Source organism: Accipiter gentilis, chromosome 23, assembly GCF_929443795.1.
Source record: "Accipiter gentilis chromosome 23, bAccGen1.1, whole genome shotgun sequence".
NCBI lineage: Eukaryota > Metazoa > Chordata > Aves > Accipitriformes > Accipitridae > Astur > Astur gentilis.
Genome location: NC_064902.1, coordinates 15,504,029 through 15,517,122, shown reverse-complemented (window position 1 = coordinate 15,517,122; position 13,094 = coordinate 15,504,029). Strand labels below are relative to the sequence as shown.

Here is a 13,094-nt window from a genome sequence, read left to right as displayed (position 1 = left end):
TTAGACATAAATGCACTGTACATAAATGCAAAGAACCCACTATCTAGTATTATTAGCTATATATAAATGTAAATCTGACAATAAATTTTCATTAAGTGACTCTTCATCTATATGCCTGAGGAATTGTTAGGCAAATTGTAGTGTCTGCATTTTCCTCTAAATGTTTGTGTTACATCTCTTAATTCAGCAAGATAAAATGCTTGTGGAGACACTTGGGTATTGCAGGAACTGCTCCAAATACAAGTTCATAGTATTACAGAGGCAAAACTGTGGTCTAATACTAATACATTGCATTCGGAATGAAATTAGGTATGATAACACCAGACTTGTTCTTACTATTTTCGTCTTATCCTTCTTTACATGGGCAAAAAGTATGGCCAAGAGACACTGTATACGTGTGGCTTTTTTCTTTTCTTTGTGAGTTTTCAGAAGTTGCAACTGCCTCAATCTTTCTGTTGATAATTTTCTTTTAAGTAAGGCTGGATTTACTTTAACTCTACAGTCCTTTAACTAAAGTAGTTTCGTATGAAGAAGGTGAAACTTTTTGCATCTTCCAGTTTCTCTGGTGCTAAGTATTAAAAAGTTTAAAGGATAAAAGAACAAAATAAAATCAATCTCTAAAAGTGTATACTGAATCAATAGGGTTTTTGAAGTGAGGTAACTGGTTTCTCAGTACCATAAGTTAAAAAATGCGGAACAGTGTCTGGAAAATCACTATGCAACATCTCTTGCTCATTGCACCCACTTTTTTGTCTGGACTTGTGCTGGCCCTGAGTTGAGTGGACCATCCTTTTGCCATAGCACACCCTGTGCTCTCTCTTTTTCTGATTGTGCTTTGGTTTATACCATCACAGAATTTTGGGAAAAGCCATTTCTCTCTTCTCCCAATGGACTTGTACTCCTTGAATCTTTTCACTTAGCTCCCTGCAGCTTTTCTTCTGCAACTCTATTTGCCCCACCTCTTCTGTCCAATACTATAGGTATCCAAATTGCATTCACTCAAAGGAAATAGTAAGCCACTTCAGGGGAAGGCTTAGTCTTGGTGTGTATTTCTAAAGCCTATAAAGTGACTTTATGTAGTGCTATATAAGTAATAAATAAGAATGCTAAAACACGACAGCTTTTTCTTCTTTCCACGTTTTTAAAGCTACCTTTTCCCACTGAAGGCTATAGCAAAAGAACATTCCTAGTTGTTCCATCATGTCAGCTCTCTTGGTTTGTAGCCTCAAAAGAAATGAGCATAAAATCAAGTGTTTCAATGTGCAGTGTGCTAGTCTCTATAGCGACCTTCCTCCCCCATCTCTCCCTTCACCAGGGTAGAGTTTTCCTTACACTTATATATCTCAAGAAATGTCAGAATCTTTTATTGTTCCTCTAGCATGTAATGTAGCCCTAGGTAGCCACCCTAGAAAAAAGGATTTTCACAGTCTAATTTCTACCATTTACTGCATACCATGTAGCATTTTCTTACGTTTTTCCTTTTCTGCCTTTTACCTTTCTGCTTTAAAAAATTGCATGATTGATATTAAAATTTTTTCCCTGATAAGAATATATTTTCCCTTGATCTTAGTGTTGGTAATACATTATTCAGTGTTCCTTCTTAATAAAAGCCATTGGTTGTTCCATTACTCACAATAGTTATTACAACACTAAAGGTCTCGTTCATCAGAATGACTTGCAGAGGCAACACCAAAACCTTGATTTCTCCATGCGTCAGGATAATAGCTATGGTGCATGCAAGTTATTAAACAATGTTTAAAATATAATGTGTGTGCGTTTGTTTTCCTAGGAGTTTAACACTAAGGAAAGATATATGAACATCTATTTTATTGCATATGTATGCTTGTACATATTTTGCTCTTTCAGTAGAAGTCAATGAGGAGGTAAACCTGTTGATTGTACCCCATTTCATAAAACATCTTCCTTAAAATCACCGATATAGTACATGGATTTTGAAAAGTTCTTATCAGACTTTTCTTTGGATTCATGTCATCTTCTTGGATGATGATGGAAGGAGGAATTATAATCTTGGATCATCTCTGCTAATATGAGGAAAAGTGGGCACAGATATCTAGCAGAGAAGATTGTGAAGCTCTAGATCAAGTCTTGTTATTGGGATTCTGTTTAAAACATAGCTTCTGTAATATTGCAGTGTGATAAGTTTATGCTTATGTATTCTGGCATAAAATGGACATAAACCAACTCCAGTATAATGCAAGACAGGAATTTCATTTCATGTTAGTCATCATAGAAGGGTTTTGAAAAAAGTAAAGTTGCAGGTATAGCTAGGGTGTCAAAATAGCTAAAAGAAATTTCATGTGATATTTGGAAACAAGTCCTAGTATATGGAAAAGTTGAGCTGTTACCTGAGCACAGAGGCAGACAATGAACTTCCACTGCCAGAACTATTTTCTCAGTGTGGTTAAATGCTCTATGAGTCATCTTCTGGTGAACATGGAATACATATGGGCAGTTGAAGAATGTAGAGCATGTTTAGTGCTTTCATGATTCTTCTAAGCCCTCACTTTTTCTTAAGTTTAATGTATTATACAGTTCTTTTCCCTTTATAAACCTTTTCATTTCTTGTGTATAACTTTGCACTCTTTACCTGAATTATAAGAAACAAACAAGATGGCCTAATTTGTATTCCAAAATGCTTGCTATAGAAATGAATTTGACAACTACTTCTACATCATTTAAAAATATTTATGCCCTCTACATGTATTATGGATGGTATATTGCTTTTGATGTCTGGCTTGATTCTGCATTTGTTGATTAATTTGTTAATGTTGTGATTGCTTTACAGTGTTGCTACAGAGCTGTTCATTTCCCTTTAGGTGTCTGTCTCCTTCTTGGTCAACAAAGACCTGGGTGTCTGGAAGTTTGAATTGGTTGGGGGGGGAGGGGGGGAGACTGTTTTATTTTGGGTTTTGGTTTTTGTTTGTTTTGTTTTGGTTTTAATTTTTCTTTTGAAATGAAGACTGTAAAAGTCATGTCAATGACAGACCAAACAACCAGGAGAGAGAAAACTGAGGACAGACTTACATACATGTGCCTGTGGGTACCCACACAGTAGCTTATTGGGTGTGATAGACAAGCTGTTTAATGCCTGAAGAAGAACAATTTTGAAAAAAAGAAGTGTAAAATGTACTTTAAAAATAAATAAAAAAAATAAAAGGGAAAAAGAACCAAACCAGATGAAGATCCAAAGGGAAGGCAGCTGGAAGATGTTCTAGTACCGTGTAAGGCTCCACTTAAAGCTTACCAGCATTTAAAATGGATCTGAGTTTTGCTTTATTCTGGGGGCTGTAAGTTCAGATCCCAATACAACTAGTGTATGCTAGTATTGTATTTGACCTATAGCTTTGAAATAGGCTAACAGTGCTTTGTTTGAATTTTGTGCATCTTCTGCTTCAAATATATTATGTTGAGGGCTAGACTGGTTGTGCAAATGGTGTTGAGACAGGTTTAGAGGCATGCAGCTTTACTATCAGGAGCCACAGATGAAGACACACGTCAACTTGCTGGTGGTCGGCAGAGTGGGAAAAAAGAGAAAGCCTTGTACAGCAATAGTCAAAATATTGGTGTGTTGTCAGCGCTGTTTTAGTCGCAAAGCCAAAGCACAGTACCATAGAGGCTACTGTGAAGAAAGTTAACCCCATGCCAATTGGGAACTACCTAGTTTTCATCAGACCCTGCTCATCAGGCCTCCCTCAGGTTCCTGCTCATGATGCTATTGATGTTAACCGGAGCATGCCGTGCTCGGGTTTGGGTGCTGCTGGGTTCGTAAGCTTTGTGTAGGCACGGTCTTGTGTCCACTAGTGTAACCCAAAAGCTACAAACAGGCAGTAGGAGAAAGGGGAGGAGGAAAGGGCGATTCTCATGGTGGTCACAGTCACGCCCTGTGAGAATCTGCTTATAACAGCAATACCAGGGCTTCCAAGTGCAAGACTGTGAGATCAACACTGTGAGAGCAGAGTGGAAAAATACTGTCCCAGAGGGGCTGGGAAATGCTGCTGCAGCTTGGGTGAAAGGGAACAGAGCTGCAAGGGGAAGGCAGGCTATGGGATTGCAAATGGATGACCCTTAGCATCATACACACTAAGGTGCTTAGGTAGTCTGCAACAGACCACAGTCTATTTTAATTTTAAGTGTAGATAATTTAGCTTGATTGACCATGCTAAGAAAATGGCAATATATTTAAACAGTAATAGTTTTGATGTTTTCTTCCCTGCTAGATTAAGCAGGGGAAGCCACGTGTAGTGGATTCAAGTCCATCACAATCTGCATATGACGTGAGAAATTGGTCCTTGTCAGCACCGCCAGGATTGGTTGCATGCATCACATTTAATGGGCTTTCTGTTCAGTAGCTTCTGTGGGTAGTAAAAATGGAAAATAATCCACACAAGCTTTTCTGTTCAACCCCATGTAGAGCATTAAATACCATCCCCATGGAGAGAATCTAGGCTATGGCTGTCAAAGATACTTGAGCACCTTTTCTAATTTTGTAATTCTTCCTGGCGTTTTCAGACCAGAAATAGCAGTAGCATGCATTATGTTGGCTCACTGAGAGGGAGAGGGGTTTTTTTAATTAGAGGCCTCTTTCTGAAACTGGAAGAACTCAATACATAGTTAAATCTTGTACAAGGGTGGAAGTAGAGGATGCTGAGAGAGAAAGCCGCTCTAAGGACAAAAAAAAAAAAGCTAGTAGAAAAACTTGAGTGATTTTAGAATAAAATTCTTTCTTTTCCTTAGTTTTTTTTTTTTAAAGTATTCTTTGGTAAATGGCAAATCCCGGCTTCTAGGAACAAGGACATTCATTGCTGTGTGCTTAGTTTAAATAAGTGATATTCTGAATTGTGTGGATTTCATGCTCACAAAGTGGCCATGAGGAAGGGAACAAGTAACAAATAATAAAGCATGAAGAGAGGAGAGATAGCATGCAGGGCAGTTCTTCATTGTACATCACTTCTTGAACATGGTGCAGAATTCAGATGTCTTAGTAGGAATATCACCTTCCACATAATCAAACCTTTTAGAGGGAAAAATGCCGAATATGCATTTAAGGGTATAGTTTTGTAGGATAAAAGGCAGTTTAGAAAATGTGATGGAAAAACCTGAAGTTAGCTATAAACATAATTTACTGGAGAGTTACCTTGTTCCCTCAACTACAGTGTGTGACACAAATTGTCTTATCTTGCTGATTTTTTTTTAAGAATAGGATTTTTTGTAAGACCTTAAAAAAAAAAATAATCAACTATGTTGTTTTCATTTTGCCATATAAATTTGCAGTGTTCTTACAGTGAAATTGAATAGCAGAATCAGGAGTGTCAAAATTAATGAACAGGTGACATTAATATGGTAAAATGACAAACTTTATAATTTAAGAATTTCCTTGGATTGTTTCTAAAATATTCATTTATACTAGCACAGAGAGATAATGGTATTGTAATTGATTTTCTTTGATATACACATTTTAAGTTAGCAGCCCATTTGCATTATCTTGTGTTCTCTCGTTACAACCAGATTTGTAGCTTTCCTAGAACAGTGCTGGTGTGATTGCTCAGCAAAAGCCTTGAGCTTGGTTTCCAGTGGGTGGTGATCTCAACGCTGTATCGTTAAGGACAAGTAATTGTATGATAAAATAAAAAGGCATTTTGGAGTACCAGCACCATCTCAATTAAGCATCCAATGAGGAGGTCTATGGAGGCAGGAAGACAGCCTAAAAGGATTAGTGCCATCACTCCTTATATGCAGTACAGAAAAAGTAATTTCCAATGGTGTTCCAGGCTATTGGTCTCTGACTCTAGAGATGACGTGTAACAAGCAGACGCCTATCCTGATATCCTAGGGACCTGTCTTTAGGTGAACCTTACCTTCTGTTCAGAGTTCTTCCTATGTATTTGACACCAATAATTCTACAGCTTATGCTATTTAAAAAATGAAGCACAAAACAAAACCCCAAGCCCCCCACACCAAATAAACTTGGAGAATTGAGACCTGTGTTTAGATTTCCTCTCAAAAATACATTAAATGTATGAGTAGTATTTATATAGGCTGGGCCAATGCAATGTGCGTATTCTTGAAATTTTACAAAACTGTAATAATATTTGCAAATATTTCAGTGTATCTCAATATTTTTCTTCATTTTAGCACTCTTATTTTTCAGGATGTAATGTAGAATGCCAGTATAATTTTTTTTTCTAGTACAGGTTATACAGATTTGAGATCTATTGTGGCTGTAAAATTAGTCTACTTGCTATGTTAGCCTTTAATACTATATTCCCACCTACAACTGCAGGAACGCAGCTTGAAGGAAATTTAATTAGGATAATGAGGCAGATGAAATAGGCAATGTAATGTATACGTGCAATATGAAGAAGAGTAAATACACTTTTCATCTGAATAGTCAGAATAGAAACTGTGTTAAACTGGGCTGAAATTTTATCAAAAATGGATTTCTTTCATTTTCTAACATTACTTTGTAATTGTCCTCCTTATTACTGAGGATTAGAAAGACTACTATCATTAAAGAAGAAACATCTTTCACCAATTATATTTAGTTTCTGTTTTAGCTGGCAGTGACCTCCTCTTTATGTGAAAAATGGAAATCCCTGGAGGAACAGACTTAGTGAGGTGATTCCAATCAGATGGGAAACCTTGTGCACACACTATTTGCATCTCATGACCTGCACCTGTACTGTATTGATTCCTGCTTGTTTACAGGCCATTCAAGCAATAAACAGGTAGAATTGAGATGACTAAAAACTTGCTCTGTTCATAGCAGTTTCCTGCCTCGCTGCACTCTGGAATATTCCAGACTTGCTGCAGTGTGTTGCTGTGTAGCCACAGATTTTTCAGTTGTACCCATTACTCATTTCCCTAATGTATTTTTTAGCATTTGTATTGGTTCTGAGCACAGACGATCATTCTCTACAGAAGAACACAGATGATCACTAGGGCAAAAACCAGCTTAAGTAATATATACTAGATCATGAATAATTGTTTAAGGAAAAAAATTCCCATAATCCCTTTTCAGAATTGGACAGAACAGCACTGGGAAATCTGCAGTATTACATAGCGCAACCAATACAACCGACAAATTTGTATGAAACCCATGCTATATTTATTTAGTCTGAATCAAGATAGAAATATATTATTCAGATATATTATTGTGTAGTAAACAAATAGAAAAGGTTTTAATACATGCATTAATTCCATGCATGAGATTTAAAAATGTTCTAATAATTCTGGGTCAGCCCAGTTGGGCTGTAAGCTGATTCTTCAAACTATTGTTCAGGGAGGTGTGAGGCCAGTGCTTTTACTTTACTGATCCTTTCTGGACTTTTTTTTTAACAAGTTGGCAGTGAAATAAGTAAGGATGTGTGTGGTATGTGTATTATGAATACATGGTATAGTCAATCTAAATTCTGTGGTCCACAGAATCTATGTATGGATCTGTTTAGCATTTTCTGAAAATGCATTTTTAATTGTTTTCCAAGCATTGAAAATACCCATCAATATTAGAGAACAATGGTGACCCAAACTGTGCAGCTAATAACGTTGCACGTGTTTATTTTGGCAAATGTTGAGTATATTTATGCAGGATGTCAACTCAACTGACTGTTTTTTTTGAAAATCTCTCTTGAAGTATGGAAAAGGTTGTATGGGATTGTTGTTGTGATATGTATTTTTCCCAATACAGCTTAGCGTTAATTTTCATAAAACCATTCCAGTGATGAAATCATGGTCAGTAACTGGTAGGGTCCAGATGATGGTGAACATCCTGGAGAGACTCTTCTCCTTTATGGTGTTGCTGTGGATTGCAGTTGTATTCTCCATAGTTTCACTGGAGGTTGCACTAACTGCCTGTGATGATGTAGAGATTTGTAGAGTCATGGCCTTGGTTTCCAGTTGTGAATGAGCTTCTTGGGCCCAGGGAATTCTGCTGCTTCCCTGCCTGCCACAGGTTACCTGCTGGAGCAGTACCTACTGGTTACAGTGCTCTGTTCAACTTCAGGTAAACCCAAATGTCAGTTTTGGAATTTGGCCTCCATTCCAACATTCTGGTACTTTCTACCCACTGCTTTGTGGTACTAGCTCTTCCCATTTTGAGATATTGAACACTCAGGATTTCCCATTAATTTAACATCTGTTGTATGCAGATGTTAAATAGAGCTCTTTAGGCTAGATAAGTAGTCTACTGTTAAATCCAAATAGGATTCCAAATCCTCACAGTTAAAAGGGGAGAGAGAAATACATTTTAATTGTGCGGGTAGTAGGATATTGGGTAGGATAGCAGGATATTTAGATATGTAGTAGAATATTTAGGATATTTAGATATTTAAGCTAGAAGAAAAGATCTTCATATCAGATTTCTTGTTCAAATAAAAATGTTTTTTATTGCATACTCGCCAATATGGTCTTTATCTGTCCCAAATCCACTACCTGCAGTGATGTTTTGACTCAGCAAAACTTTTATCTCGGGGGATGCCCTTGCCCATAACATGAAGCCCTTAACACAAATTTAACCTTGGTTCTTGTAATTATCAATATTTGTTCCATGCTGCAACTTGAAGAATTTCACAACATACACTTCACAGTAGGATTTGGTTATTTTTAACAGTGAGTTTCAGAGTCAGCATTGGCCTAGCAAGGCCCAAGGGAGCCCCTAGTAACTTTAGATAGATAATTAGAATAGAAAAGCACCAGGTCATCCATTTCCAGCTTTCCTGTATTCTCAGTTGTTGAAGCATGGGATCCAGGCCTTATTTCCAATGTCATCAACCTTATCCTGCTATTATTTATTGTTTTTTGCTTATGGCCGCAAACAGCCAAAGGACTTCTCCTGGTGATTACTCAAATCTCTGCCTCGTTAAATCAAATTTCAAAGCATCAGATTTTAAAATCAGCATCTGTTATTTTAAAGCCTTGGTTCTGTGTTTAAGTCTATTCCATGTCTCTGGAGAGTGCTTTTAGTTATCAGTAGTCTGGAAGACAGAGTAAGAACTGATTGGTAGTACTTTTATTTCCGTCCATAGTATTGCTAGGTGCAACAACAGGTCTGGTGGTACTGGAGATATTAGCTTTCAGTTACATCACTGGATGGTAGTCCTAGCTATTTAGTTAATGTGTTTTCCTCTTTGATCAGAAACATTTCCTTCATTGCGAAGAGATCCATGTCTCTTTGTCATATCATGAAAAAATATTCTCGCATGTTTTAATCAGAATGAGAAACCCCCACAGGGGGTTTGCTGATGGACTGCTTTAGAGACATGAGGAAGATTGGTTGAAGTTCCTAGTAGTAATTTTTTTCAGACATCAGCACAAGATAGCAGGTGTTTCCCCTGGTAAGTGATTCTTCTAATAGCTAAAGAGACTTGGGTTTTGTATGCTGTCAAGTTTCAGGTTTAATATATGGTAAGGGACACATCTTCTCAGACGCTTAATCTTCTGTTGACTTTATGGGAAAAAAACCCAATTATAGAACCTTTTCAGATCTTTGAAATAGGGATGGTTGAAATCTCTGCTCTTCCATGGTCTGCTCAAGCATTTCCTTTCATCTGTGATTTTCAAAAATAAAACAAGACATGGTGCCTGCTTAAATAATGTTTATTACTTGAACGTGTAGTCATCTGATTGGTTACTGTATCTTATACTAAGTTTAATATATGTTTTTCTGGTGCAAAGCCTGATAGATGCACCTGCTATCCTTAATTTAATTTAGTTAAGTTCTTTTGTAGAATCAGATAGCTAAAAAGCCAGAACTTCCTTCCAAAGAAGAAGCACTTCTCAAAGATGCTTTCAAAGTCTGTGCCCTTAGAGGGGGTTGTTACATGTACTTTTTGTTGGACGAGGTACAAGGCGTGGGACCTTAAATTGGAACAAATCTTTTAGATTAAGAACCAAGTTTGGGTCTTAACTGAACACAGTAGGCTTGCAAGAAAATAACTGCAGCAAAAGAACCTCCTTGACTCTAACAATATTTTTCCCCATCTGAAGCAACTTATAAAACTGTATTTTCTGATTAGTCATTTGGTTCAAACAAGGTAATGTTAGTATAATGCTTTCGATGTGTCTGAAGTATTGTCACATGAGATTCTTCATTACTTCATATTTTACCCTGCAGCACCTCGGATATTTCTGATTGAATTAAATACTTTAAATACTCTAGGGCTTAAAGACCTAAAATAGACACAGTTAGGATTGTGCCTTAGCTATTTAAGAAGGATTTTCATCCTTATCAGGAGGAGAGAAAATTTTAGTGAATGGAAGTGGAAATCTTTGGCTTGCTTTGTGTAAGACAAAATGTTGCACACAACTATTGATCGTCTTCACATTTCAGTTGCTCAAACTAGAAAGCGTGGATGGAAAATGACTTAATACGCTTTCCTTAATTTGTCAGTATTTCTTCAATTGAGGTATTTAGTGGAGAGATTGATTTAGAAAATGTGGTTTCTTTATTTTGTAAGTCCTGTGTGCATTGATTTGCATTGTGGTAAAGGGCATGTGAAATACTGTTCGTGCTTCTCCAAGCACATATGACCCAAATGCAGACAATGCAGAACAAATGAAAATGGGAGGGAGAAATGACATTCTCTGTCTAAAATTTTGTAGCCCTGCCAAGATGAGGAGGAAAGGGTTTAAGAAATTATATGTAAAATTTTTGCTTTGGGAAGAAGCCTTTTCCACCAGCCCTTCAAAGAAGTGATACTTTTAGGAAAGCCTTACCATCCTTTCCAAAGCCCAATCAATGCCTTGCTGAGTGCAGGAGGCACTTTCCTTCAGAAGCTGCCTAGACAATTTGGTTGTCTTATTCCTGTTGTTTGGAAAGGCAAAGTCAGTCCCTTAATGACCTTAACCATCGTCTCTTTCAGACCCTGAAGATTAACATTTATCATGCTGAGATTTGGGCAGCACCTCATCAAGCCCTCCGTGGTCTTCCTGAAGACTGAGCTCTCCTTTGCTCTCGTGAACCGAAAGCCGGTGGTCCCAGGGCGTATCCTTTCAAGCAGCGCCTCAACGATGGGTGCCGCGCTCTTGGGAAAAGCAGAAGCTCGGTGCGCTTCAAAGGCCAGGTAGGATGCTACGCGTGTTTATTCTGAAACCAGGCAGTGGAACGTAATACGCTTGATCGGTGTTGCAGAACTGCCGAAAACGGTTGCTTAGCAACTGTGACCTTAGAGGTGAATTTGTATTGACCTTTTCACCACAGAAGATGTATAAACAACCAGGTGCTACTAAAAGCATTTTAAAGTGTATCTGAGGTGGTACTGTTTAAATTTCATATTACGCTAAATAACACATCCTGCTTGCCTTTTAATAATGTCACTTATTTTTAGATGTGGTAACTTCTTTATGGAGAATTTTCAACTTCTCCTAGATAAATGTACACAATTTGTCAAATGGCAGCAGAATCCTGTATGAAGACTCTTATTTTTTTGGGCCAGATTGCTTTGATTAATTTAGGTGGGAATGGATTAAATAAACCATCTGTATAGCACACACATTTCCTGAGGAAAAAATGAAGCCCCATGTTGTAAGTAAAATTCTCGGTTTAGAAACTGTATAGGAACTCGATTCTGCAAGATGCTAAATGTACCTATTTAGTGTAATTTGTAGGGTGGCATATTATTTTCCAGTCAAAACTCTGCTGCTGTGTAACTTGTGCTGATTTCAGTGGCTGGAGGTGAAACTTTTCAGAAATAGTCAAGACTGATCATTTAATTTCCATAGAGGTCCATGGTAAAGTTCTAGTAGGAACTCAGTTAGGCAATGGCTGAATGTGGTTTGGGAAAAGAAGAAAGTCATGTGGAGTTCGTTGAAAGCTTTCTTGTTCTTCTGTAGTTTTATGTTGTTTCTTTCGTAATTTAATGTGTAATTTAAAATTTAGTAACCTTTAATATACTTTTTAAACCCATAAATGTGTTTCTTCTGAAACATGGAACCTTCCTCTCCTCCTGTCACTTCTGTAGATTATAATAGTTCACTATAGAACTTCTCTCCACACCTGCTTTGAATGGTGTCTGGTTTGTACCAGAAGTCAGTTCATTTGGTTATAAATGCATGGCAAAGATGCATAGACTTTATAGAAACTTTAAAGGTGTTACTATCTCACCAATATATTTTAATGAATTAAATGACAAGTTCGTCTCAACCTCAAGTTTCATAAGTATGTGATGTAAATCCATGTGATTTACAGATTTGTCATAAAAAAAAAAACATTTTCAAAGCTATGTAAAGACAGTATCGCATCAGTCACTGTGAGATGCAGAGCCTGTAAATACCTGAGCAGGATTGGTGTATGCATTGTCCAGATGAGAGAGTAAATAAATGTTATCTTTACTGTGTGTGGAATTTTTAAACACAATGATTTTTTTCAATTAATCAGTTAAGTGAACAATTGCATCTGTTGTTAAAAATAAAGAAGAGTTATTTCAGATGAAAGATACTTTTTTAAAGTTTTGTGAGCACCTAGTAATGGTAATTTAAGAAGCCTATAAAACTTAATTATTACAAGCTTCTTTCCTTCTTAAATAATTAAAGATTATAAACTCTAGCTGTATAGTTATTGCTGACTGGCAGATACATTTATTTGCTCAGGTTTAGCTTTGTTATCCCATAATGAGTATTGCAGCATATTTTATAGTGTCACATTGTTTTAATAGCTCATGTGTTGTAATATATAATGTAGTCTTTGTTTCTCCATTGAATAAATGTTCAGGTAATAAAACCCCAACCCTTTCCCTTTCTCATTACAATAAGAAAAAATTAGAAAAGATCTTGATGCAAAGGCTAGAATACAGTATGTAAAATAGAGCAATTTGCAGTTTTAAGCCTTTAAAATGTCTGTATAATGCAGCATTCATCTTGAGACCTGGCAGTAACAGGTGTATTTTCTTTGTTTTATTGCAATAATTTTATCTGCCTTGTCTTTGGCATACTTGTGACATTCCTTTTCTTTTTTTTTCAGTAGAAAATAAAATATTAATGTGTGTGAATTAGAGAGACAAAGGAAATCAGTTTGAAAGCCAGCTCACTCCAGGTGGTAGCTTTAATTAACTAGTACGGTTGAAATTCCATCTTAAAACAGA

At 36.8% G+C, this 13,094-nt stretch overlaps 1 protein-coding gene across 2 annotated transcripts in view; it reads left to right on the top strand.

The window, feature by feature from the left end:
- The window catches only part of FHIT (fragile histidine triad diadenosine triphosphatase), a 632,268-nt gene that overhangs the window by 186,413 nt on the left and 432,761 nt on the right, over positions 1 to 13,094 (top strand). For both annotated transcript variants that reach the window (XM_049826730.1, XM_049826731.1), the window contains one exon: positions 10,878 to 10,999. In XM_049826730.1, coding sequence (XP_049682687.1) covers positions 10,900 to 10,999 — 100 coding nt within the window. In that variant the 5' untranslated portion in view covers positions 10,878 to 10,899. The remainder of the gene's footprint in view (positions 1 to 10,877; positions 11,000 to 13,094) is intronic.